This window comes from Pan paniscus, chromosome 20 (genome assembly GCF_029289425.2).
Source record: "Pan paniscus chromosome 20, NHGRI_mPanPan1-v2.0_pri, whole genome shotgun sequence".
Classification (NCBI taxonomy): domain Eukaryota; kingdom Metazoa; phylum Chordata; class Mammalia; order Primates; family Hominidae; genus Pan; species Pan paniscus.
The window spans coordinates 44979873-45004778 of record NC_073269.2 but is presented as its reverse complement, the minus strand read 5'-3'; the positions used below and the strand labels follow the sequence as shown (position 1 = coordinate 45004778).

The 24906-nt window shown below is 55.1% G+C and overlaps 1 protein-coding gene across 5 annotated transcripts in view; it reads right to left on the bottom strand.

The window, feature by feature from the left end:
- ACTN4 (actinin alpha 4) overlaps positions 1-24906 on the bottom strand; it is an 82617-nt gene that overhangs the window by 17613 nt on the left and 40098 nt on the right. For 3 of the 5 annotated variants that reach the window (XM_063599570.1, XM_034945703.3, XM_008964667.4), the window contains exons 2-8: positions 12026-12140; positions 11619-11738; positions 7723-7809; positions 6612-6699; positions 4548-4626; positions 3247-3328; positions 2381-2466 (exon numbers count right to left, since the gene is read on the bottom strand). In XM_063599570.1, the coding sequence (XP_063455640.1) occupies positions 2381-2466; positions 3247-3328; positions 4548-4626; positions 6612-6699; positions 7723-7809; positions 11619-11738; positions 12026-12140 (657 nt within the window). Of the gene's footprint in view, positions 1-1361; positions 1448-2380; positions 2467-3246; positions 3329-4547; positions 4627-6611; positions 6700-7722; positions 7810-11618; positions 11739-12025; positions 12141-24906 lie in introns of all 5 variants that reach the window. The other 2 variants (XM_034945704.3, XM_008964668.4) reach the window with 1 other exon arrangement.

Sequence of the window (24906 nt, the reverse complement as noted above, 5' to 3'; positions counted from 1 at the left end):
GGGTCTGTGGTGACGAATCGTCCATTGCTGCTGGTCCCTGCCCACTCTCCCGCGGGAGTGTGGGTCAGGGGTCCTCCCTCCACCCTCCTGGCCCGTGCCCTCTAGCAGAACACTCCAAACACAAGCTCCAATCGCATGCTGCGGAGGTGAAGAGGCCTTTCTGGCCCGAGGCTGGGAAGAACCACACTCCCCACCACTGTGGCTCCCTGGCAGCTGCCTAAATGGCAGCTGCCGTGCCAGGCACTGTGCTAAGCCCTTTGCCTGCAGGAGCTCGTTTCACGCCCAGAACAATCCTGTGAGACCGAACTACAGCGATGCCCGTTTCACAGGTGGGGAAGCTGAGGTCAAGTGACCCACCCAAGGTCACAGTATCAAGAGGTGGCAGAGTGGGGCCAGGCCAGACTGACGGTAGGTAATGCACCTGCTAGTTGGGAGGCTCAAAGCAGTGGGTCCACAGAAGGTACGGCCCCCGCCCTCTAGTTTTAGGAATAGCTGTTTCCCTAAACTTCAATTCCTCCTCTCTCAAATGGGGCTAACTGCGCCTAGCCCTCCTGGGGGTGTGCACAGGGACCCTCTGGAAACCTGTGCATGTGAAGGCCTTGGAGGGTGCCTAGCGTGTAGTACATGTTCAGTAAACAAGAATCGATTCTGCCTCCTCCTCTGAACCTGTGCCAACTGCTGACACTTCAAAGCAGGCATCGGGAATGCTGCCTGAGATACTTCAGAGACCACAAGGCAAGCGGGAGGGAGCAGTGCTTGGGCCTCTGCGTGAACGCTGATGGCCCAGCAGGAGCTGTAAGGCAGCATGAGGTCAGCTGGGCCCAGGAGGGCGGCCACTGCCACGCAAGCTCTGTGGGCTCTGCCTGGCCTCTGGAGGGCCGGGACCGTGAGTGCAGGTTGGGCTGCACATGCTGAGCCTTTCCTGGCAGGAAGGAGCTGCAAAACGGGTAAAGCCCAGTGCTCCCCACGAAGGGCTTGGCAGGGGCAGGCAGGCAGCCCTGGTGCAGATGATGGACAGGGCGAGTGGGAACGCCGGGCAGTCAAATCCCAGCTCTGCCATTGACTGTAATGCAGGGCTTCAGTTTCCCCGCATGAGAGCCTGGGATGCCACCACCCACCTCCCAGGGTGGGCTATGTTCAAACAGAGGTCTGTGACTCCTCAGCACAGGCCCAGCACCGGCCAGGCGGGAAACCTGCCCCAGGGGACCCTTCCGAGTCAGAGGCCGGCAGGGTCAGTCTGTGTGGTGTGGCGGCCCACGGCCTGGCCAGGGCTCCAACCACAGATGGCCAGCGGTGACGCAAGGGCGGTGGTGAAGGCAGGTCTGCAGCCCCAGCAGCGAGGTGTGCCCGGCCCAGCTCACCTTCTGAGCCCCCGAGAAAGCGTGGTAGAAGCAGGACACGTAAGTCATGATGGCCTTCTCATCTGGCCTCAGAGTGCCCACAATATCTGCACAGAGAGAGAGAGAAAGAGAGAGAGAGGCAGGAGAGAGTGAAAGACGCAGGGAGGGCGGCCGGACCGGCCTGAGGCTCATGCGGGAGGAAGAGCGCTTGCTCTGGACTGGAAGCCAGCCCCAGGCCTGCGTGGACATGCCTTGCGGGGTTTTGTGGAGTCCGAATGGGGTGCATTCCTTTTCTAACCGGCCTGGGCTGGAGACAGACTAGCTGTGGGCCCTATAAAGGCAGCTTTGTTTTGGGTTGGAGGAGTCAGTTGCTAAATGATCTGTCTGAAAATGTGAGTGAGCAGCTCCCACCATGGAGTAAGACCCTAAGGGGCTCCCATGGCCCTCAGAGTGGAACACGAATTTCTTATCCCACACCACAAGGGTCTTGTTGGGCCTGACCCATCACTGCTTGTCACTCACTCCTCTCTAGCTGGCCCCTGAATACGCCAAGCTTCTTCCTGTCTCAGGGCCTTCATAGTGCTTCACCCTCTGCCTGGAACACCTGTGCCCCAGCCTGCATCTAGCAGCTCCTGCTGCAAGTACCTGCTCACTTCACCCCTCCACATTGACAGCACCAGCTGAAGGTCACCCCAGCCATCTCTGTCCCCCATCTGGCCCCATTTTCTCTATTCCACTCCTGTGACAGGCCTGCTGTATGTTTCTCCCACTAGCATGGAAGTGCCCTGAGAACAGGGACCTTGTCTGACTCAGTCACCAGGGCATCCTCAATGCCTGGAAAAGCCTGGCACAGATGAGGTACCCAATAGGTGTGTGAGCTAAGGCTGAGGGGGCAGCAACGCCAGGGAGCTGGGGGTGGCTTCCAGTTGGAGAGAGGCCACTGCCGTCTGCAAGAGAAATGAGGTGAGCACGGGAGGCGAGAGGCAGCGGCGGCATTGCGCGGTGGCGGCGAGGAGGGCCTGCCTGGCCCTGCTCGGTACCTTCTGCGCTCCTGAAAAGGCATGGTAGAAGCTGGACACATAGGTCATTATGGCCTTCTCGTCGGGCCGGGCCGTGTTCACGATGTCTGCAAGTGAACAACAAGGGTTAAACTGCCCGAGTAGGGCGGGGGGTGGAGGCGTCACTCACTGGGATCCACGGGCTCCCAAGGCCACGGCCTTGGGGGAGAGGGACCCGCAGAGTGACGCGTGACTTGGGTGGGCTCAGCCACACCCTCAGCCCCTCCCTCTCCCATGGGTCTGGAAAGGACAAGGCTGTGGGAAGCGGATTAAAATGAGGCCACTTCCTCTCTCTGAGAATGGCCTCAAGGAGCAGCAGGACAGTCAACTCCAAGGGCCACCAGAGGCCAGAAACACAGGTCCCAGCTGGGGCAGTGCATGGCTAGGAAATGGGGCAGTGCATGGCTGGGAAATGGAGCAAAGCCGGAAAAGGAAAAAACAAAACACTCCACTTTGTCGGGCTCCATACTCCATGCCTGCTGCAGGTAGGGAGGGAGAGGCCAGGGTTGCTCGCAGGAAGCCTGAAGCACCCCTCCTCAGCCACCTTGCCCTTCCTGGGCCCTGAGGAGATGCACCCTCAGGAGAGTTGATCCTTCAGCTCCCCCTCCCCATACGCTTCTTCATCCCTGAAGGCATCTGGCCAGCCCAGGCTACCCTTGCTCTGTCTCCCAGGGTGACATGGCTGTCCCCAGTTCACCCAGAATCATTCAGCCCTTCTCGCTGGCTCTGCCAGCTCCCCAAGGTGACCCAAAGCTCTGATGTGCCCACAGCCCCTTGCCCGAGGCCAGCCCTGGACAGAAAAGGCCATCAGGAAGCACAGTGGTGGCTGAACAGAAGAGATGACTTACCCTCTGCATCCAGCATCTTGGGGATGTCGAGGTATTTCTCAGCCACTTCGAAGGCATTGTTCAGGTTGGTGACAGGGTCGTCCTAGAAGGAGGCAAGTGGGGACAACAAGAACTCCGTCAGGGCAGGGTGCAGGAGCAGGAGGGAGGCAGGGCTGGCCCAGAGGGAGAGACCCGGGAGGGCGAGGGTTGGGGGTTTCTTCAGGCAGTTCTCAGCCACGTGTGATGTGTGAGCGGGAGGGCACCGCCTGGATAAATTCAATTCCCACTCACAGGAGTGCCTCGTGAAATCTTTGTGGGGCAAACCAGGGCTTTTTCTCCAGAAAAATGCAGGTGTACTCTTTTCATACAATTTCCAGCCACCCATAGACCCTAGCTTAAGCCCCTTGCCCTAAAACCTGGTTTTCACATTGACTGGAAGATGTGGGCCAGGCCTGAGAGAGCACTGGGGACTGGGTAAGGGTAAGCAAACCAAGAGGTCCCAGGTCCCAACCACCCTGAAGTGTCCCCCAGCCCCCTCACGGGCTCCCCACTGCTTACAGGACTAAAGCCCACTGCACCCCAACTCTCCCTGGCCGGGGCCCAGCTCTCTTGCTCACTGTGGCTGGAACGGGCTGGGTGCCATCTGGTGCCTCCCCCAGGAAGCCCTCCTCTGGCTCTAAGCTGCCTCTTCTTCCGGGACCTTTCCTGGCTCCTGCTGGCTCGGGGTACACTAGCCTCCTCCGCAGCACTGCTCTGACCCCATGCCCTGCCACCCCATTCAGTCTGAGCACATGTACACAGCCTGAGCACATGTACACGGCCTGGTGTGGTGCTTTGCTTTGGACACAATTTTTGTCCTGCCTTCCCCCATGAGGCTGGCAGCTTCTGGTGGCCAGGGCCTGGATCCATACAGGCTTTGTACAGGCAAATGACAGCAGGACCCTGCATGGGCAACATGGGCTTGTGGTGATGGTTTGGAATTCCTTGCCCTCTGCCCCTTTGGGCAGAGGAGGTTCTAGAATCCAGAAGATTGAGGAAGGGGAGTTATAAAGCATGGCTGGCCAGGCCCTTAAATAACCCCAGGTTGGTTGCAGTGCCATGGAGGGAGACTGGACAGTCCACGAGGGGAATAAGGGAGGTGAGAGTCAGCCACCGAGCCAGGGGTTGCGGAGAGCCTGCACAAGGCTCTCCCAGGCCACCCATCTGCGTGCAGAACCCAGATCTGGAGGCTGGCGATGGAAGGGCATGGGGATGGTGACCCGGAGTTAGGGGGTCAGACAGGGCACGTCTGTGGGCCATCAAGGGCAGCTGGAGACACTCACCTTCCTCAGCTTGTCATACTCAATCAGCTCTGGTCTGTGCCGGTGGATCAGGGCATTGAAGGCAAGACCATCCTTCCAGCTGGGGAAGGAAAGGCAAAGGTTATAGGAGGGCCCGCTCACTGTCATGAGAGTGCCGTATGGCCCTGCGCACCCACAGCAGTGACTAATTCCCATTCACTGCGGTCTGGCCTGTGCCAGGCACTGCATGGAGACAGTGTGGCAGAGAGGCTGCGAGCATGACCTCTGGGGCCAGGCAGTCTGCGATCAAATCCTGACTCTTCTGCCTACTGACAGCGTGACCTCGGGTAAGCCAGGCTATCTCGGTTTCCACATCTGTATGGTGGGGATAGTGACATACCTGCTACATAGGGCTGTTGTGCGGATTAAATGAGTAAATGCTTGGATCAGTGCCTGACTCCTGACAACTGCTTTATAACTGCTAGCACCTTCCATGGGAGGCCGCCCTGAACCAGACAGGCCGCTTTGGGGGAGGTGGCCACTGCAGGATGCTGGTGCTTGTGTTGTGTGGCCTCCACACCCTGGCGGACCTGACTTACAGGAAGGCCAGTCCGTGGGCTGGCTAAATGCCAGGATTTCACTTGGCATGCTGGTCTCTGGAGGAAAGGGACCTTCCCCAAGGCCACAAGTTGGTCAGTTACAAGCTATATGGGTCACATTCGCCTCCCTGAGACCCTCTAAGGGTTGGTTCCCTCTGAGGTCAAGCTCGATGTCACCTCCTCAGAAAGGCCACCCAGGGAACTTTCTTCATCTGACTTCCCTGTCTTTGTGCAGCACTTCTCACTGAAGTTATGCTGCAGGATTACTGGCCGCTGTGCTAACAGCTGGTCCCCGCGCTGTGGTGTAAACTTCCCACAAATGGGGACTTTGTTTGGGTGCCACTGTATCTCCACTAACGGCATGCAGCAGGCATGCTAGATACTTACTAGTTGAAGAAAATGAATGGAAACTATAGAAAGATTCAGTCAGTTAGTGGCAGGAAAAAAAAGAAGACACACAGAGAAGAGTGACCAAGGGAGGGACCACATGCTATCAGGGTGAGCACGATGGGAAAAGCCCTCTGTACCCAGCAAGGGTCCCAGAGAGCCTGAGGCCGCTGCAAATCCCATGAGGCCCTGCTCTTCATTCCTGTGCGGGCCATCCAGGAGACTCAGAGGGTGGAGCCACAAGGCAAACCGGATCTGACCTCAGGACCGCCCCCAGAGCCAGTGCTCCCAACCACCAGGCAGGCCCGCCTCTTGCCGCCCCCTGGACCTCATGCGGCACTGCCCATGCTGGCCTCAGCTACGGCGATGGTGGACATGTCTCATCTCCCGCTCACCCTGAGGGAAGCAGGTTCATGGTGGAGCTGAGGCTTGTTCATCTTAGCAGCCACAGAGTACATTTTTCCCCAACACTAAATTTACTAGCAATTCTAAAAACAATTCACTCTTGAGCTGTCAAAATAAAGGAAGAGGCCAGAGGCAGGCAGTGGCTCACATCTGTAGTCCCAGCACTTTGGGAGGCCGGGGTAGGAGGACTGCTTGAGCTCAGGAGTTCAAGTCCAGCCTGGGCAACATAGGGAGACCCTGTTCCTACTAAAAATAAAAATTAAAAATTGGCCAGGTGTGGCTGCATGCACCTGCAGTCCCACCTACTTGGGAGGCTGAGACAGGAGGATCACTTGAGCCTAGGCCAAGGCAGCAGGGATGAGTGATCACACCACTGCCCTCCAGCCTGGGTGACAGCACAAGACCCTGTCTCAAAAATGAAAAGCTTTATTGTTGCTTCTGAGAGTCACCTTGCCTGGGGACGAAGAACATTCTATTAGGCCGGCGAGAGGGCTGACCTTACTGCCTTCAGTCAGGATGGCTGGGAAACTGCCTCCTCTTCCTCAGAGAGGACCAGGTGACCTTCCCATGAGCTTGTAGGGCCCGTGGCCAGGGAGGGGCTGACTGAGGGCTGGCATCTCACAGACCACAACAAAAACACAGCAAACAGGGCAGGTGGGAGGAAGGATCTCAGGTTCCTAGAGGAAAGGAGAGGATGACCAGGACTGGCCCTTACCTGATGTGGAAGTTCTGCACATTGACATTCTTATACGGGGCTGTTTTTCTCTGGCACCAGAGAAGGAGCCCTTCCTTGGCCGAGGTCTCTGCAAAACACACAAAGACAGTGAGCACTGGCTCAAAAATAAACCCTCAGAACTCAGCCCAAGTTGGATGGGACTTTCAGCTCAGGCCTGGGGTCAAACGAAACCCAAGGGGAGAGGATATCCGTCCTAACAACAGCAGCAGTGATAGCAGCGGGACAGCCACTCCCATTCTGGATGCAGACGGATGCTGCCAGGCCCAACTGCCAGGACACACGGCCCTGCTTAATCCTCACGGCCCCGAGGAGAGTCGCTTGACCAGGGCTGCCCCAGGAGGTGGTGGTGTCAGGGCCTGAATCTGTGCCATGTGCCTGGCCACCAAGCCTGTGCCTTTCACCACCAGAACACACTGCAGACAAGCCCTTGATACCGGCCTTGGCCTCTTTTGAACAAGGTGAAATACCAGCTGTAGAGAGGCCTAGGGGGCCCTTCTGTTCCCCGTGGATAGCTCGGCTGTCCTCACAGACCGGGAGCCCTTCGAGGGCAGGAAGCACATCTCTCCCAGTCATCACTGCGACCTGGCACCTGGGAGCCCCTGCACGCTGGCCCAGGTGGCTCTGCCCATCCTGTGTGCACACAGGTGCTTGCAGGGAAGCGAAATCGTCCATTCCTGGATGGCCTGAGCTCATAACGGGTCCATGGGGGCCAAGTTTCAAGGATGGGGATGTCAAGCAGACAGAGAACCAGGCCCAGGCCCAACTCTCTCACTAGTCTGTTCTGGGACTTGGGTTCCTGGACTGTAAAACGGGCCCAGCCATCCTAGCCCATCTCATGAGGGTGGCATGAGGGTCCACTGAGATGAGGCTGCGAGAGCAAAGGCACTCGGAAGGCACTGGAGCCAAGAGGCAGGCAGCTGGGAGGAGCCTCCCTTCACCTGCCACCCACTGACTACCCCTGCAAGGGCCAGGCCCTGTGAGTGACCCCAAGGAAACAGGAAGAGGCTTGAAGCATGAAGATCACACTTCAGCTCTCCTCTAACCCGCCCTGACTCAGGTGGGAAGCGGGGGCAGTACAGGTGGCTCTCACCTTCCACGGAGATGTCCTGGATGGCGAACCTAAGGATGATGGTCCAGATCATTCCCAGGGTCATCTTTGCGTTGCCGTCCACAATCTCTGCACACAGGGAAGGGGGCAGAGGGCAGAAGGTCGTTAAAACCAGAGTGAGGCTCCTCCGCCCAACCTGAAGGTGGCCTTCCAGCCCCATCTAGAGAAAGGCTCCAAACCACCCCCTGGTTGCATCTCCCAGGCCCGTCCTCCACCAACTCCCTCAGGAGAAAATGCAGGGAACAGTCTCTAGGCAGCACTGTCCCAGAGCCTCCTGCTGCTGAGCGCCTGCAGGCTTCTGGTCACAAGGGTCCCTGGCCCCGCAGCCAGCTCCTTCTCCTGACCCAACTCAAAAAACCGCTTCTCCAAGAGGCTGGTCCCAGGCGTGTGGCCTCTGTTCACACCTCTCTCAACTCTCAGTGCTCTGTACATTTCTGCCTTCATCTGCATACCTCCTGACTACAGGGGGGCACCCTGGGCCCCTACTCTCAGGGCAAAGGTGGTCTTTTTCATCTCGCAGTCAGCAAATGTGCACTACATTATTGTTTATTGTGAATCTGTCCACTTCCTTCCAATCCTACTGCCGACACTCTCCACCAAGCCACTGTCATCTCCAGAGCTCAATGCGGGTGCCTCCTTTGTACCCTTCCCGCCCATAATCCACATCGACACAGCAGTGAGCATGGTTGGTTTCCTTCTTTTGAGACAGGGTCTGGCTGGCTGGAGTGCAATGGTGTAGTCATAGCTCACTGCAGCCTTGACTGCCTGGGCTCAAGCAATCCTTCTGCCTCAGTCTCCTGAGTAGCTGGGACCACAGACGCATGCCACAACACCTTGCTAGTTTTTAAACTTTTTGTAGAGGCTAGGTCTTATTATGTTACCCAAGCTGGTCTCAAACTCCTGCTCAAGTGATCTTCCTGCCTTGGCCTCCCAAAGTGCTGGGATTGCAGGTGTGAGCCACCATGCCTGGCCCACAGGGAAAGGGCTTGCCCTGAAGGCCCAGGCCCTGCCATCCTGCTGGAATTCTCTAGCTGCATCCTCTGGGCAAGCCAGGCTCTTTCTTGCTTTGATACGCTCTGTCCACTCACAAAGCACGCCCCTAGCCTGCGACCCTCAACTGGCTGGTCCTTCTCATCGTGTAAGCTTCTGCTTGTGTCACCTCTCGTGGTGGCTTCCCTGACTGCCCGTCCCAAGGAGCTCCCCAACTCGCCACCCAGTTCCTCTCCCTGGCCCCTGTGCTGCCCCAAGGCATCACTAGTGAAATCACATGTTGGTCGGGCTGTTTACTTGTTCACCGTCTGCCTGCCCTCGTGAGGGTGGGGCTGCTCTGACCACCACTGGATCCAGTGCCTGGAAGGCCAGTAAGGAACAAGCATGGCTGCTGTGTTGTCAGGAAGGGGAGAGCACGGGCCTGAGGCCGGACTGCACGCTTTCTGAACTAACCTAAAAACAAACATTTGCGGCCGGGTGTGGTGGCTCACGCCTGTTTAGTCCCAGCAATTTGGGAGGCTGAGGCAGGTGTGGATCGCCTGAGGTCAGGAGTTCGAGACCAGCCCAGCCAAGATGGTGAAACCCCGTCTCTACTAAAAACACAAAAATTAGCCTGGCGTGGTGGCGGGTGCTTGTAATCCCAGCTACTCGGGAGGCTGAGGCAGGAGAATTGCTTGAGCCCAGGAGGCAGGGGTTGCAGTGAGCTGAGATTGCACCATTGCACTCCAGCCTAGGTGACAAGAGTGAGATTCCATCTCAAAAAAAAAAAAAAAAATTGCTGAAACTTCTCAAAAGAAGGGCTTGGACCACACCTTCTTCAGCCTCAGTAACTTAAGAGAAAAATCATCTCTGCAAGGCCCAGGACAGCTGTGTGTCTGCGGCTGGGTGAGAGAAGGCAGTGCCTCATCCCAGAGTCCATCAGCCAGCCGTGCCTAGGGCAGTCCTCCCCACTTGTCAACACGCCATATGCAAGGGGCATGATGGAGTGGCTTCCAAAGAAGACAGAGGGGCGCCACTGCTGCAAGCACTCTCGGGGAAGGGCTGGGCACAGGGGTGAGTTCCAAAGCTAACTGCAGCGCTGGAGGCCCAGGACACCACAGGAGACCCTGCTCACTGACCTCTGAGCAGAATACTCCAGGGCAGGCTTGCTTGGAAGCAGGTGGAGAGGTCACAGAGAAGATGGGGCTCACCTTCCCCCGGGGACACACCCAGAGGAAGGGGGTGTCCATGAGCCACAGCTTTCGGGTTTTGAGAGGAGGAAATATGCTCATTCTGCTGCCCAGAGACAGGGGAGGGACCCAGTGTCCACCCTGTCCTAGGGTTCAGAGCCCCAGACCCAGAAACTGAGCAGCACCACCTGCCCCTTAGTGCAGCGAGGCAGCTCGAGCCTCAGGAAATCTATTCTGTGCACCTCCTGAGGGCCGGGCCTGCAGAGCTGGGCAAGGCCGCAGCTCCCCGGCTCAGCAAGTACAGGTGCAGCTGGTAACGGAGGGCTTATGGAGTTCCGGTGAGGAGAGGAGGATGGCGTTTCTCATGACACATCCACCAGCTGCTTCTCTGACCTGCAGCTGTGCCTCCGGCCCCTCTCATCAGCCCCACGGGAAGCCAATGCTCCCGCGAATGCCCAATCATGTGGAAGGACAGGGGGACAGGGTGGAGCGGGGTTCTCAGGTGCCTTGAGCCCCAGGAACGCCTCCATTAGGCTTTGTTCCAAGGCCCCCCGGTCGCAGGGATTGGGAGTGAACCAATTTGGGCATGAACAGAGAACATTTTTAGACCAAGTTTTTCTCCAAATGAAAACTGATGACTGACATGGGTCTCTCCTCTAACCCCTTCTGTATTTACAGACTAGCATTTGAGCAAAATAAATGCAGCTGTGAGAAGCAGAAGGCTGGAACAGAGCCTGGAGGAAAGATCCATGCAAGGACAGAAAATCTCAGGGCCTGACTGAATTTTTGGGTTGTGATTTTTTTAAACAAACACCAACCACCTCGACTGTGGCATGCAAGGCTTGGCACCCCTCATCGCAGAGGTCCTGGGCCGGGGCAGAGCCTTGGAACTCAGTACACACATTCTGGCCCGGAGTCTTGGCCAAACTCTCAGAGCCCTGTCATTAACGGCAATTAGTTTACTTTGTTTTTCTAGAAGCTGGGACAACATGGATGTCAGGGTGAAGAAATCTTACTGACTAATGAGTGGACTGCGAGCTCATGCTGCTGGGGCTCCATCAGGCCTCGCCTGTCTCTAAAAGCGCCTGGGAGCTCAACCCAGGGGCCCCTGCTGAGAGCCTGCTGCTCTAGTGAGGGCCTGCAGGTAGTGGACTGTGGTCCTGGTTATCTACATGGGGCCCAGGAGGATCCTGGGGTGGTCAGAGGCAAAATTCTCCAAGCCCATGCACACAGGGCAAAGTCTAGGCACTGACCTTTGGCCATGCACTCCCTGTCCCAATGCCTGACATGGGGCCTCCAGTCCTTCTCTGATACCGGGCAGGGCATAATGAGAAAGGTGTTCCTGGTACACAGAGAGGCCATGGCACATGTTTGTCACTGTCTGCTGAGCCTGGCACAAGGAGAACCAGTGAGGGCGACCTGAGTCCGAGTCAAAACCATTCCTCCCCCTGCAGAAGCCGCCGCCCCCGTGGTTGGGTGGGTTGCACTTCCTAGATTTGGACTGCGCCCACCGGATTTTTCCAAGGGGTTGGGGGAGCTTGTGGGCCCAGCATCATATCAAGAGCAGTTGTTGTGATCACTGCTGAGTATGTACTGGGGCTCTGAGTGCCCCAAGCGCCCTGCCACCAACAAAACTTCTCTTCAGAATGCAGATGTTGTGCTTCAGAGCCTAAAGGTCAGAAACCGAGCAGGATCCTCGCTGCCCCACCTCCAGCTCACCTTCTGCCCCGATGGAGACCAGCTTGACACCTTTGCTGGCAATAAAGTCCAGCGCTTTGTTCACATTGTTGATTTTGTGCACTCTCATCTTCCCCCGCTCCGGCTTAGGTAACCGCTCCCCTGAGAAGTGCACAAAGAGAAAAGAGGGGGCGGGACAGAGAGAGAGAAAGGGAGAGAGGGCGAGAGGGAGAGAGGCTTTAGAGTCTCCTCTGTTCTCCAAAAGCAGGTTCCTCTGCTGGCCCACCAGGCCACTCTGGCCCCACCCATCAGACCACCGTGCAGCTATTAAGGGGTGCCCTCTCCTCCCCAGGAGCAATGGGACAGCTGGGTGGGCAGGGTCTCTGGGGACCGCTGTGGCAGAGCACCTGTGCCAGGGCTGGGCCGCACTGCGTGGCTGGGAGCCTCACCTGATATGACCTCCAGGAGCAGCATGAGCTTGAGCCCGTCTCGGAAGTCCTCATCAATGTTCTCGATCTGTGTGCCTGCCTTCCGCAGGTGGGAGTTGCACCACGCCGTGAAGGTCTGGGGAAGCAGACAGTGCGCAGAGTCAGCCTGGCTGTCGGGGCTCTCTCCGCACACCTGCGGGGCCGCAGCTCTGACCTCAGGAGAACCGCAGCTGCCACGGAGCACTCGCCGACACACACCGTACATGGCCGATATACACATTGTTTCTGATCCTTACAGTGACCCCGGGAGGCAGATGTGAGGAAACTGAGGCTCGGGGTGGTTAATGACCCATCACAAGACCATCCAGGTGGTAAGTGGCAGAGCTTGGATTTGAACCCAGGTCTGTCAATTTTGGCAACATGTGCTTTTTCCACACCCCCAAGCTGCCTCAAGGGAGACCAGTACGCACACCAGACAAAAGCGCCTCAGCCCGCCGCCGGCTCACTCAGTCACACAAACACGACTGAGCACCAGGCTCGGTGGTGTGGAATGAACAGGTCGGGCTCCTGCCCTCATGGGGCTTGTTTTCTTGATGAAGGCCAGACCTTCATCTGCCAGCTAGACCCAAAGGCTCCAGCTGGACCCTGGCTTCCGTGACCCGTGGCTGCTCTCCTCAGGCAGGAGCTCAGGCTGCTACGTTCCAATCACGTGCACAGATACAACCCAGAACAGGAAAGTGGCAGGAAAAGAAAAGCTCCCATAAATGCAGGATTTCCTCGAGTCTCTCTTTGAGCTTTGGGCAGCCCAACAGCAAGCCCTCCCAGGAAAGGCCAGGAACACAGACCCTCTGAGCCCTGCACACATGCCTGTGTCGCCTGGCTTCCTGCAAGCAAGATGCCCCCGCCCCTCTGTCTCCTGGAGAACATGCCATGCCCTATCCTTCCTATTCTTTTTTTTACTTTTTTTTTTTGAGAAGGAGTCTCGCTCTGTCACCCAGGCTGGAGTGCTGTGGCGCAATCTCAGCTCACTGCAACCTCTACCTCCTGGGTTCAAGCGATTCTCATGCCTCAGCCTCCTGAGTAGCTGGGACTACGGGTGTATGCCAACATGCCCATCTAATTTTTGTCTTTTTAGTAGAGATGGGGTTTTACCATGTTGGCCAGGCTGGTCTTGAACTCCTGGCCTCAAGTGATCTACCCGCCTCGGTCTCCCAAACTGCTGGGCTTACAGGCGTGAGCCACCACACCCAGCCCTATCCTTCCTATTTTTAAGACTCAGTGCAGCTTAGAGGAGGCTGGAAGGCAAGTGGGAGGCAGGCCCCCTCACCGGGGTCAGGCAGCCGCATCTAAGGAGAATGTTTCTGATGATCAACTGGAAGGGATGGAGGGTACTAAACAAGAAGCCTAAGTCCCTGACCCTAACAGACCAACGATGCTGACAGGGCATGGGTACACCCAAGCACAGGGCACGCAGCCTCCTGGTGGTGCCCGGCTACTCAGCCCCCTGCAAGCTGGGGCATGCTCATAGACATCAGGGCCACAGAAGATCTCAGATCAGTTAACGCCAACACGCCCAGGCGCCTTCAGGGAAACCAGCCCACGCACCCTCCTGCAACAGGGCCTGGGAAAAACCCCAAGTGTCTGCTTCTTATAGGAACCCCTGTACCCCAACCCCTCCATCTGCAGGGGCCAGTGTAGAAGCAGGCAGACAGCCAGGGACACACAAGAGCACATTCCACGCTCCGGGTGCAGGCGGAGGCCATGCGGAGGACAAGGGGCTTCTACGGGGGCTCTGGCCAAGCACCATGTGTTTTGACAACTGTCGCCAGCCCTGCTCATTCAGGGAGACTCGACACAAAGCCCCCTCCCAGACAAAGCAGCTGCCTAATTAATACGCCATACCAGTGTGGAGCCAGCATGGGGCTTCCTTCCAAATCCGAAAGGGGGCAAGAGTGGACAGCTAGACCATCCCCCACCACCACCTCTCACCATGGAGAATTCCTCTACCTGGGAGACAGAGACCCCTCCTGGTGGCACAATGCTGTTCCCCCACTAAAGATGCCTCCGCCCCGCCATGTAGCCAACCCTGGGCACCCCTCAAAAGTCAGGCCAAATGCCATGCCTGGAGGGTACCTGCACCATGGCCTCCCTGACCCGGTTCTGCCTCAGACAGCCTCCTCCCTGCAGACCACATCATGCCCTTGCTCTCTGGTCTCTAACAGTTCTTGTCTCCCTCCCTCCCACGGCTATGAACTCCTTGAGGGGAGGGGAGCCAAGGCAGGTTCTCACTACGGAGAGTACTAACTCACCTTCCCAGCCTCCCCCATACAATACTGAATTCAGAGAGCCCAGGGCGGGAACCTTGCTTACACCACTCATGTGGGCACGTCACCTAACCTTCCTAACTTCCATTTCTTCCTCTGCAACGTGGGGATAAAGACCCCACCTAGGCCACGGGCAGTGTGAGGACTCAAGATGGCCATGCCTGCAGCGTGCATGGCAATGCTCAGGAAGTGGCAGCTCTCTGGATGGCCCTGTGCCTCCCAGCATCTCCTCCCTCCCTGCCCTGGTCTCAAGAGTCCTGCCCACCCCCTCCACAGTGTGCCTGCTCTGTCCCTGGCCCACCCTCAGCACCTCTCCTGTAGGACCCCCCAGTCACTTTTAGTCTTATTGGATGTTCCATGCACATGAGCTTTCTCTCCTACCATGTGCGAGCTCCAGGGGGTGGGAAGTACGGCGCCTGCACCTTTACACCCTCAGCACCTCTCCCGTAGCACCCCCCAGTCACTTTTAGTCTTATTGGATGTTGCATGCACATGAGCTTTCTCTCCTACCATGTGCGAGCTCCAGGGGTTGGGAAGTACGGTGCCTGCACCTTTACAGCCCCAGAGCACTGCCAGCCTTGATGGCAGGCAGCAAGCAGGCATGGAGCCCAGGAGCCCAGCAGCCCTGCGGAGCAAAGGGCAGCAGCAAATGGGCTGGGAAGGAAGTGGCCACGGATGCTAGGCCTCTACTCTCACATGTGCCTGAGAGCAGGCACTGCTGGGCAGCAAAGTAGCCAAGACACATCCCACAGCCTGAGGACAAAAGAGGGCTGTTCCCCGAGGGCAAGGCCCCGTGCTCTGGTGTTGCCAGGCCCAGACCTAGGCACCTGGGCTGCAGGGAGGGCCAGGCACGCGTGCAAACAGCACCCCTCACAGCCTCAGCCTGTGTGGGCTGCTCCTGCAGGCTCTGCAGGGGCACAGACCTGGGTTTGGGTTTGAATACCAGCCCCTTGGCTTACTCATTCCATGTTTTCAACCAAGTGACTTTACCTACTTAAGTCTGTTTCCTTCCCTGTAAGATGGATTTATCAGAATCTACCTCCTGCAGTGTGCTCTAAGAATTAAACTAGGGAAAATACATTTAAAGCATCTGACAGGCTCCTTGGCATAAAGTAAGAGCCAGATGAATCACACGCATGTGTGTGCATGTACACACGCACATAAGCACGCGCTGAGATCCAGTCTCTTCTCTGCAAAGGCTCTCAGACCACCCACTGGTATGCAGGGAAAATGGGATGGCAGGAGACCCTCTGCGGATGGCCCCACCCCACCCTGTGGAGGCTGTGAACAAACCTCGCCGCTTGGGTTCTGGCCACCTGTCCTCAGAGGGGCTGCTGCCCTACCCGCCCTCCATACGTACATCCCACCTGTGCTCATCTTCTCTGGGTAGTAAACAAGAGCTCTGGCTTGGGCATCACACAGGTGCGGATTCACATCTTGCTTCTGCCACTGAGGCCTCAGGCAAGCAATAAGCCTCAGTTTCCTCACTGATAAACAGGACAGTAACCGAGAGGTTAAGATAGGGATTAAACACAAGGACACATGTCAATCACTCCGTGCTGTGTTAAATGCATGTCAAAGGAAGGTTTGCTCTGAAATCAATGGTAACTCTTCCGTGTGCTCTGTCTTCCTGACTGACACAGGCAAAGCCCCAAGCACAGGTGCTCAGGGAGGACGCCCACTCACCTGGCCTGGATGACGCAGAAGGGAACTCCCACCCAGATCCGGACCTGACACAGGCTTGGGGAACCCCACTGATGCACTCCTGTCCTCACCCCATGTCTTGCTTTGCCCTGTTTTGTCCTCCTGGAAGATGAGGGGCATCTATTGACATCAGAGGTTCACAAAGCCCTCAGCTCTGGTGAGGAGAGCCTGCACTCACAAGGCCACCCTTGGGAACAGGTCGACCACGACGGCCACTTCTCCATGCAGAGAGACTGGTGAGTAGGAGCTGGAGTTCGAATGGGACATTAAAAATTCATCGCTTCTTCTACTTGGTTACAAAAATAACACTCTGCTTCCATCCTTCCTCTCCCTACCCGGTTTAGACTACGCTGCGTGGGGTGGATGGTGTGGAGAGGTGGTTTCTATAGATGGAGGCCCTATGCGCCCACCACGCCGCCCTCCACCATGCAAAATTCTCAGAATGTGGGCAGCCAACCTCATGATGCCCCAGGCCACCATGGGTCCGTACATATTCATTCCCTGGACAAGCATATGCTGGGGGTCAGCAGAGGGCCAGGCCCTGTGCTGAATCCATAACAGTGAGCAAAAGCAGACACTCTCATGAGGCTCCAGGTCTGATCTCATTAATCAAGTGATCAGTCCACTCCAGAAATAACGCCCTTGGGAAAAGTGGTAATAATAACAGCAATAACTGCAGCAGACACTTCCATAGAGTCTACTAGGGGCGGGCACTGCTCGAGGCAGTTGGTCACTTACTAATTCTGTCACCCTCGTAATCATCTCTGGAGGGAGGTGCTAGTACTGCCTCCATTTTGCAGATGAGGAAACGGAGGGCCTGAGAGGTGAAGTGGCTTGCTCCCATCAGTCACACACCTAGAAAGTTACAGAGCTGGGTTTAAAGCCAGGTGCTGGGCTTCTGGGGCCGAGTTTGTGTCACCTCCCCTGGGATGGGAGCTGAAGAGTGCGGTCAGCATGGTGGCGGGGTGGGGGGCACCAAGCGACTGGTGAGGCAGACACAGAAAGGTGTCCTTGAAGAAGTCATTCTCAAACTCTGAGCTGAAGGATGAGGAGTTAATAAGACAAAAATGAGAGAGACCTTCCAGATACTGGGAAGAGCATGTGCCAAAGCCCTCCTGCAGAAGGGACAGAGCCCACTCCGAGAAGGAAGGGAGTAAAGAAGTGAGGCTGGCATGCCGGCCTCACAAAGCCATTAAACGGTCATGCTGTCCCTGCCATGTGGGGAAAGAGCCGAAGGGGACAAGGGTCAATGTGTGATGGCCAGGAATAAAGCAGGGTGAAGAGCCCCTGAGAGAAACTTCCTCCCCCTGGCAGGAAGAGGAAGGCAGAGGTGCCCTGCTGGCACGCCAAAGAAGAAATGCAAACTCAAGGTTTCTATTTCATTTGGGAGGAACCAGAGCTGCCAGCCCTCTGTGGGAGGAGGGAAAGGCAAAAAGCATCGAGCTCTCCTGGGCTTCATGATCGCGGTCATCTTCCAGGGGCAGCAGCGACTCTGACTGTCCAGAACGTGGCAGTGGCCATGCCCTCAGGACCGCAACTAAGAGGCATGCACCTGCCTCACAAATACTGACTTGGAGCCCTATTATGTACTGGACACAGGAGGAAGCAAAACAGTTATCATTTACATTCTGGCCAGCCAGGCATGGTGGCACACACCATGTAATCCCAGCACTTTAGGAGGCCGAGGCGGGAGGATTGCTTTAGCACAGGAGTTTGAGATCAGCCTAGGCAACATGGCAAAACCCCATCTCTACAAAAACTACAAAAATTAGCCAGGCGTGGTACTGAGCGCCTGTAGTCCCAGCTACTCGAGAGGCTGAGGTGGGAAGACAGCTTGTGCCTGAGAGGCAGAGGTTGCAGTAAGCTGAGATTGTGTTAGTGCACTCCAGCCTGGGTGACAGAGCCAGACCCTGTCTCAACCCGCCCCCCAGCAAAATTACATTCAGCACGGGGGTGCGGGGGGCATGACATATTAAAGGTAATTATGCTATAACGGCTAATTGCTAGTTCTTACTATTTACACATTAGCAACTCTTTAAAACCTCCAACCCCACGATCACATGCGATATTATCTCCATTTGATGAGGAAACTGAGGCAGGGAGAGGTTCAGTGACTTGCTTAATGTCACACAGACACAGATGATACATACAAACACGGGGTGGGCATTCATTCCACGATGTCTGAGTAGAATGGGAGGTGCTGGCCAGTGAGGGAGAGACAGCAGAGTCAGGTCAAGAAGCCCCCAGCCAGGGACGGGCGCAGTGGCTCGCACCTGTAATCCCAGCACTTTGGGAGGCCGAGGCGGGCGGATCACTTGAGGTCAGGAGTTCAAGAACAGCCTGGCCAACATGGTGAAACCTCGTCTCTACTAAAAATACAAAAATTACCTGGGCATGGTGGCGGGCTCCTATAAACCCAGCTACTTGGGAAGCTGAGACAGGAGAATCGCTTGAACCTGGGAGGTAGAGGTTGCAGTGAGCCAAGATCGCGCCACTGCACTCCAGCCTGGGAGACAGAGTAAGACTCGGTTTCAAAAAAAAAAAAAAAGAAGGCCCCAGCCCACCCTTGGTCCCCAAGCTAGAGGTAAACTCAGAGAACAAGGCAGGCAGGCAGAGCAACGCCCCAGCAGCTCACCCGCTTCGCAAAAGGTGGCCCCGCTCCTCCCAGCCTGTCCCTGGCCCTCCTGTGAAGGCAGCCTGCACCCAGCCCTTGACCTATCTAGGGAGGAAGGAAGGATGTGGACTCATCTGTCTTTGAGAACACATGTGAACCAAACCACAGAGAGGAGGCTTCAGAGCTTGCCCCTGCACACGGGCAGCCTATTAAAGAGGCTTCTCTGGTTGCTAAAATAGCACAGGGTATGAGTGCGGGGAAGGGGGGTGGAAGAACAGAGAAAGGCAAGCTTGTCAGTTGAGCTGGGATCCACTGTCACCCCTCCGTGTGCCAAGGCCCATGGTGACCCAGCTAAGGCGGACTTCAGGGGGCCCCAAGAGCAGTTTCTGCTTTGTCACTGTGGGCTGCAGGAGGGAGACGGAGACCTAGCATCTCTGGTCATAAAGTCCTTCCTGCGTCACAGGGACCCCTCCCAGCCGCCAGGATGTGGGGCGGTAGGTGAATGAATGATGGATATTGTTCAGGAGGTGACCTAAGCACCCAGGAATGTGGCAGCAGTGGGCTTTAATGAGCCATTCATCAATGACTCCCTCCCTCAACCCGAAGAGGCAAAGCCCTCTCTACTCTGGGGCGCTGATTAAGAAACAAACATTCGGCAGACACAGGGCAACCGAGTGGTTCCAGTGGGCAGAGCGATGGTGAGCTGGAGGGAAGAAAGGGCCTTGGTGGGATGCGGCTGATCCAGCTGAACAAACTCGCCTTCTCTTTTCTTCCTGCCTTCCTGTTACAAAACATGTTCTCAGAACTGAAGGGGGTGGAGGGAAATGGCTGTTGGAAGCTGGAATTCCACTAAGCCCAGAATAAAGGGAGTCTCTTGCAAAGTCGCTTTGGGCCTAGAAATAGGCTCGAGCGATCCCTCAGGAGGGGTAAGCATGCCGGCTCTGCACTGTGTAGCACATGATCCAGACTGGATCGCAGGCTTCACTCTCCCCACCCACCAGGCTGATGCTCGCATGTGGATTCCACGGACCCCACGGACAAGATTTTAGAAAAAAACGTTTGCTGCCTCATGCCGCAACCCTCTTCTGCCGTGTACACTGCCCACCCGCCTAGCAGGATATCACCCAGGAGGACCAGCCTGCATGCATTTTGCCCAGGCTCAGGGTTGACTGCAACTGGCCACAGCCAGCCCCAACCCCAGGTACCCGGAGGCCAGACGGAGCTCCCTAGCACCCTGGGAGTTTTCAAACCTTGGCTCTGAAATACCGTGTAGGGTTTGTCGCTCCGCTGGGGCATCAGTTGCTTTGAGGGGGAGGGCGCCGTCCCACCTCCTGAACTTCCACCTTGCCTGCTGTGGCCTCTGACGCTGCCCATGGTTCCTGCTTCCATGGGTCCTAGGGAAGGGTGTCCAGGGCTTGGACACAGGGGAGGTACAGCTATTTATTCCTGGGTAGGCTTATCATCTGGGTAGGCCTTCTTATCACCCATCTGGCAGGCTATTGCCAGACCTCAGGCAAGGCCTAGCCCCACTGGGGCATCTTTTCAGTTCCTGAAAGCAGAAACGGCTCCCCAGCCCATGGGCTTCATCACCAACTATAAAGGCGCTTTCAGGGCCAGACGGCTAAGCCTTCTGGAATCTCGGTTACCAGCGGCACAGGCAGAGATGCTCGCCCTGGCAAGGGGGCCTGTGGAGCCTCTGGCCTGTGAGACTGCACACCTGAGCACTTTTTGAAGATCCACTGCCACCAGATTCTGAAGGAGATAAAAGCCAGGGAGCAGGTTGAAAGAACAGAAAACGAGCAGGTCACAATAACACAGCCACAAATTAGATGGGTGCAGCAACGTGGGACGCAGACAGCCCTACTGCCCAGGCAATCAGGGCTAGCACTGCGGCAGTTCAGCGACACACGGGGCAGCCTGTCCAGGACCCAACCCCGGCCAGGGGCAAAGCAAGTGCACTGTGTGTGCCTGTTACATGACGACATAACCTAATTTGAAAGCAATTACAGTGAAATATGGAATGCGTCTTATGTCCTGGCCTGAAGTTGCCTTATTCGGAGTTTTCTCAGCCTGCATGAAAAAGCTCTGACTTCGCAGTTGGAGGAGAGGTATAAATACTGCTGAGTGGGGTAGCGAGCATTCCAAAGGTCCTGCGTGTCCACCCAGAAACCAGCTCTTTGCACCCGGCCCCCTCCCTGCAGCCAGTGTTCCAGTCTTGGACAATCCCCTTTGAGGTGCCAGAAAGCGTGCGTGTTGCTGCTGCAAAGGACAGATTTTGTTTGTTTGTTTGTTTTGAGACAGAGTCTCGCTGTGTCGCCAGGTTGGAGTGCGGTGGCATGATCTCGGCTCACTGCAGCCTCCACCTCCCGGGTTCAAGTGATTCTCCTGCCTCAGCCTCCCGAGTAGCTGGCATTACAGGCACCCACCATCACACCCGGCTAATTTTTATATCTTCAGTAGAGACGGGTTTCTGCCATGTTGGCCAGGCTGGTCTCGAACTCCTGATCTCAGGTAATCCACCCGCCTCAGCCTCCCAAAGTGCTGGGATTACAGGCGTGAGCCACCGTGCCAGGCCAAAGGATGGATTTTGGAGTGCTGTCTCCTCCTCATGAGAAATACTGGTCTAAGACTTTCGTCTAGCTCTTTATAGAGCTGGTTTTGTCTCATCACTCAGGACTTGCCTCAAATGTCAGCAACCCAGGAGGCCTTCCTGGACTCTGTCATCTCCCCTAGGCTATCACTCCACTCTGCGTTGTTGGGTTTTTTGTTTTTTTTTTTTTGAGACGGAGTTTCGCTTTTGTTGCCCAGGCTGGAGTGCAATGGCATGATCTCAGCTCAACGCAACTTCTGCCTCCTGAGTTCAAGCTATTCTCTGGCCTCAGCCTCCCGAGTAGCTGGGATTACAGGCCTGGCTAATTTTTTATTTTTAGTAGAGACGGAGTTTCTCCATGTTGGTCAGGCTAGTCTCGAACTCCCAACCTCAGGTGATCCGCCCACCTCGGCCTCCCAAAGTGCTGGAATTACAGGCGTGAGCCAACACACCCGGCCTCACACTGCATTGTTTTACTCACTGCACTTTTCATCATCAAAAACTATGTTCTTTGTTCATAACCAGTCTCCCTCCCAAGTGCAGCATAAGCTCCCCAGAGGAGGGTTCTGTTTGCTGTGGGAACCCACTGCCTGGACTGGTACCTTTCACATAGCAGGTACTCAACAAATCTAGGAGTGAGTGGAATCAGGTTGCGGCATCTCGCATCCAGCTTTTCTTTCTCTCCCTCTCTTTCATGTACTCTTTAAATATGTACATAATTTGGAGAATCAATTTTTAAAAATTGAAATGTAATTCACATAACATACCAAAAAATTCACCCTTTTACGTAAAATTCAGGGAGTTTTAGTATATTCACAAGATCGTGCAACAATCACCACTAATTCCAGAACAAGGCTAGGCAAGGTGGCTCATGCCTGTAATCCCAGCACTTTGGGAGGCCAAGGCGGGCAGATCACGAGGTTAGGAGTTTAAGACCAGCCTGGCTGTTACCGGTGGGTCTTTGTTCTTAAGAGCTCCCAAGTTGGTGGCGGCTGCTCCCAAGATGGCAGCAAGCCTTTTGTTCTCTGACCTAACATTCTTGGCCTCACGGATTCCAAGGAATTGAACCTTGGGCCATGCAGTGAGTGTTATAGCTCTATTAGAAGCCGTGGGTCATGGAAGAGAACCATGGAACCCAGCGACTAGTGTTTAGCTCGATTAGGACGAACTCAAGCACTTAGCCGCACAGGAACAATGGCGAGCCTCTAGCCCGAATGAGCAGCAATGGGGGCCTCGCTGGATCAGAAACGCAGCAGACACCCTGCTGGATCCGGAGGGGTGGAAGTCAACAGTGGGTCTGTGACGGCGGTGAACAGCAGTGAAGGATGGTGAGCAAAAGCTCTAGCTAAAGCCGAAACAAACGTGGACCAGAAGAGTGTGCAGTTGCAAGATTTAATAGAGTGAAAACAGAGCTCCTATACAGTGGGAGGGGAACCAAAGGGGGTTGCCCACTCCCGCCTCAAATGCCTGGGGTTTATATCCCAATCATTGTCCCTCCTCCTGTACTCTCAGATGATAGATGATTTGACTATTTCTTTACCTCCTGCTTTTAACCTAATTGGTATTTTAATGAGCCCTCTTTACTGCCTGATTGGTCAGGTGTGAGCTGAGTTACAAGCCCCGTGTTTAAAGGTGGTTGCGATCACCTTCCCCAGCTAGGCTTAGCAATTCTTAGTCGGCCTAGGAAATCCAGCTAGTCCTGTCTCTCATGGCCAACATGGTGAAACCTCGTCTCTAACTAATAATACAAAAAGTAGCCGGGCATGGTGGCGCACGCCTGTAGTTCCAGCTACTCAGGAGACTGAGGCAGGAGAATCGCTTGAACCCGGGAGGCAAAGGTTGCAATGAGCCAAGATCGCGCCACTGCACTCCAGCCTGGGCAACAGAGCGAGACTCCATCTCAAAGAAAAAGAAAAAAAAAATTAAAAATTAACTGGGTATGGTGACTCTTGCCTGTAGTCCCAGCTACTCAGAAGGCTGAGGTGGGAGGAACACTTAAGCCTGGGAATTCGAGGCTACAGTGAGCTATGACAGCGCCACTGCACTCTAGCCTGGGCGACAGTGAGACCTTATCTCAAAACAACAAAACAAAACAAAAAACCAAAAATACAAGGAACGTGTCTACCACCGCAAAACTGGTACAGTTACTCTCCAACGCCACTTCCCTCCTACCCAGCCCCCAGCCCCTGGCAACCACTAACCTACCTTTCTTTCGTCTCTTGCAATTTACCTATTCTGGGCATTTCATATAAGTGGAACCATATGGTATATGATCTTTGAGTTTGGCTTCTCCTTAGCACGTTTTCAAGGTTCAGCCATGTTGTAGCACGTATCAGTACTTCGTTCCTGTCTGAATAACATTCCATTGTATGGCTATACCACATTTTATTTATCCATTCATTGGCTGATGGGCATTATTTGTGTTGCTTCTATCTTTTGGATATTAGCACCACCGTGAATATTCATGTACAAGTTTTATGTGGACATGTTTTCAATTGCCTTGGGCATATATACCTAGGAGTAAAATTGCTGAGTCATATGATACCTCTTATATTTAAAAATTTGAGGAACTTGGCTGGGCGTGGTGGCTCATGCCTGTAATTCCAACACTTTGGGAGGCTGAGACAAGACCAGCCTGGGTGACATGGTGAAACCCCGTCTCTACTAAAAACACAAAACATGTTTAAATTTTGAGGAACTGCCAGACTGTTTTCCCAAGAAGCTGCACCACATTACACTTTGACCAGCAATGTGAGGGTTCTGATTTCTCCCATCCTAGCCAATACTTATTATCTGACTTTCTGATTATAGCCATCATGGTGGGTGTGCAGTGGTATCTCATTGTGGTTTTCTGTTTTTTTTGTTTTAGGGTTGGGGTCTTACTCTGTTGCCCAGGCTGGAGTACAGTGGTGTCATCATAGCTCACTGCAGCCTTGAACTCCTGGGCTCAAGCAATCTGCCCACCTCAGCCTCCCAGGAATATGCTACTACACCTGGCCAATTTCTCATTTTTATTATTATTTAGAGACAGGGTCTCACCCTGTTGCCCAGGCTGGAGTGCAATGGCGTGATCTCGGCTCAATGCAACCTCTCCCACCCAGGTTCAAGCGATTCTCCCACCTCAGCCTCCCCACTAGCTGGGACAACAGGCGCCCGCCACCATATCCAGCTAATTTTTGTGGGTTTTTTTTTTTTTTTTTTTTTTTGGTAGAGACAAGGTTTCATTCACCATGTTTGCCAGGCTGGTCTCAAACTCCTGACCTCAGGTGATCCACTCGCCTCGGCCTCCCAAAGTGCTAGGATTACAGGCATGAGCCACCATGCCCGGCCTAATTTTTTATTTTAATTCTCTGTAGAGACAGGGTCTCACTATGATGCCCAGGCTGGTCTCCAATTCGTGGCCCCAAGCCATCCTCCCACTTCTACCTCCAAAAATGTTGGAATTATGGACATGAGCCACCAGGCCCAACCACGTTATGGTTTTGATTTGCCCTAATTAGTAATGACATTGAACACTTTTTCATGTGCTTATTGACCATTTGCAGATCTTCTTTGGAGAAGTGTCTATTTGAATCCTTTGCCCATTTTTAACTGGTGTGTCTTTTTACTGTTGAATTTAAGAGTCCTTTATACATTCTGGACAGTAGACCCTTATCAGATACACAATTTG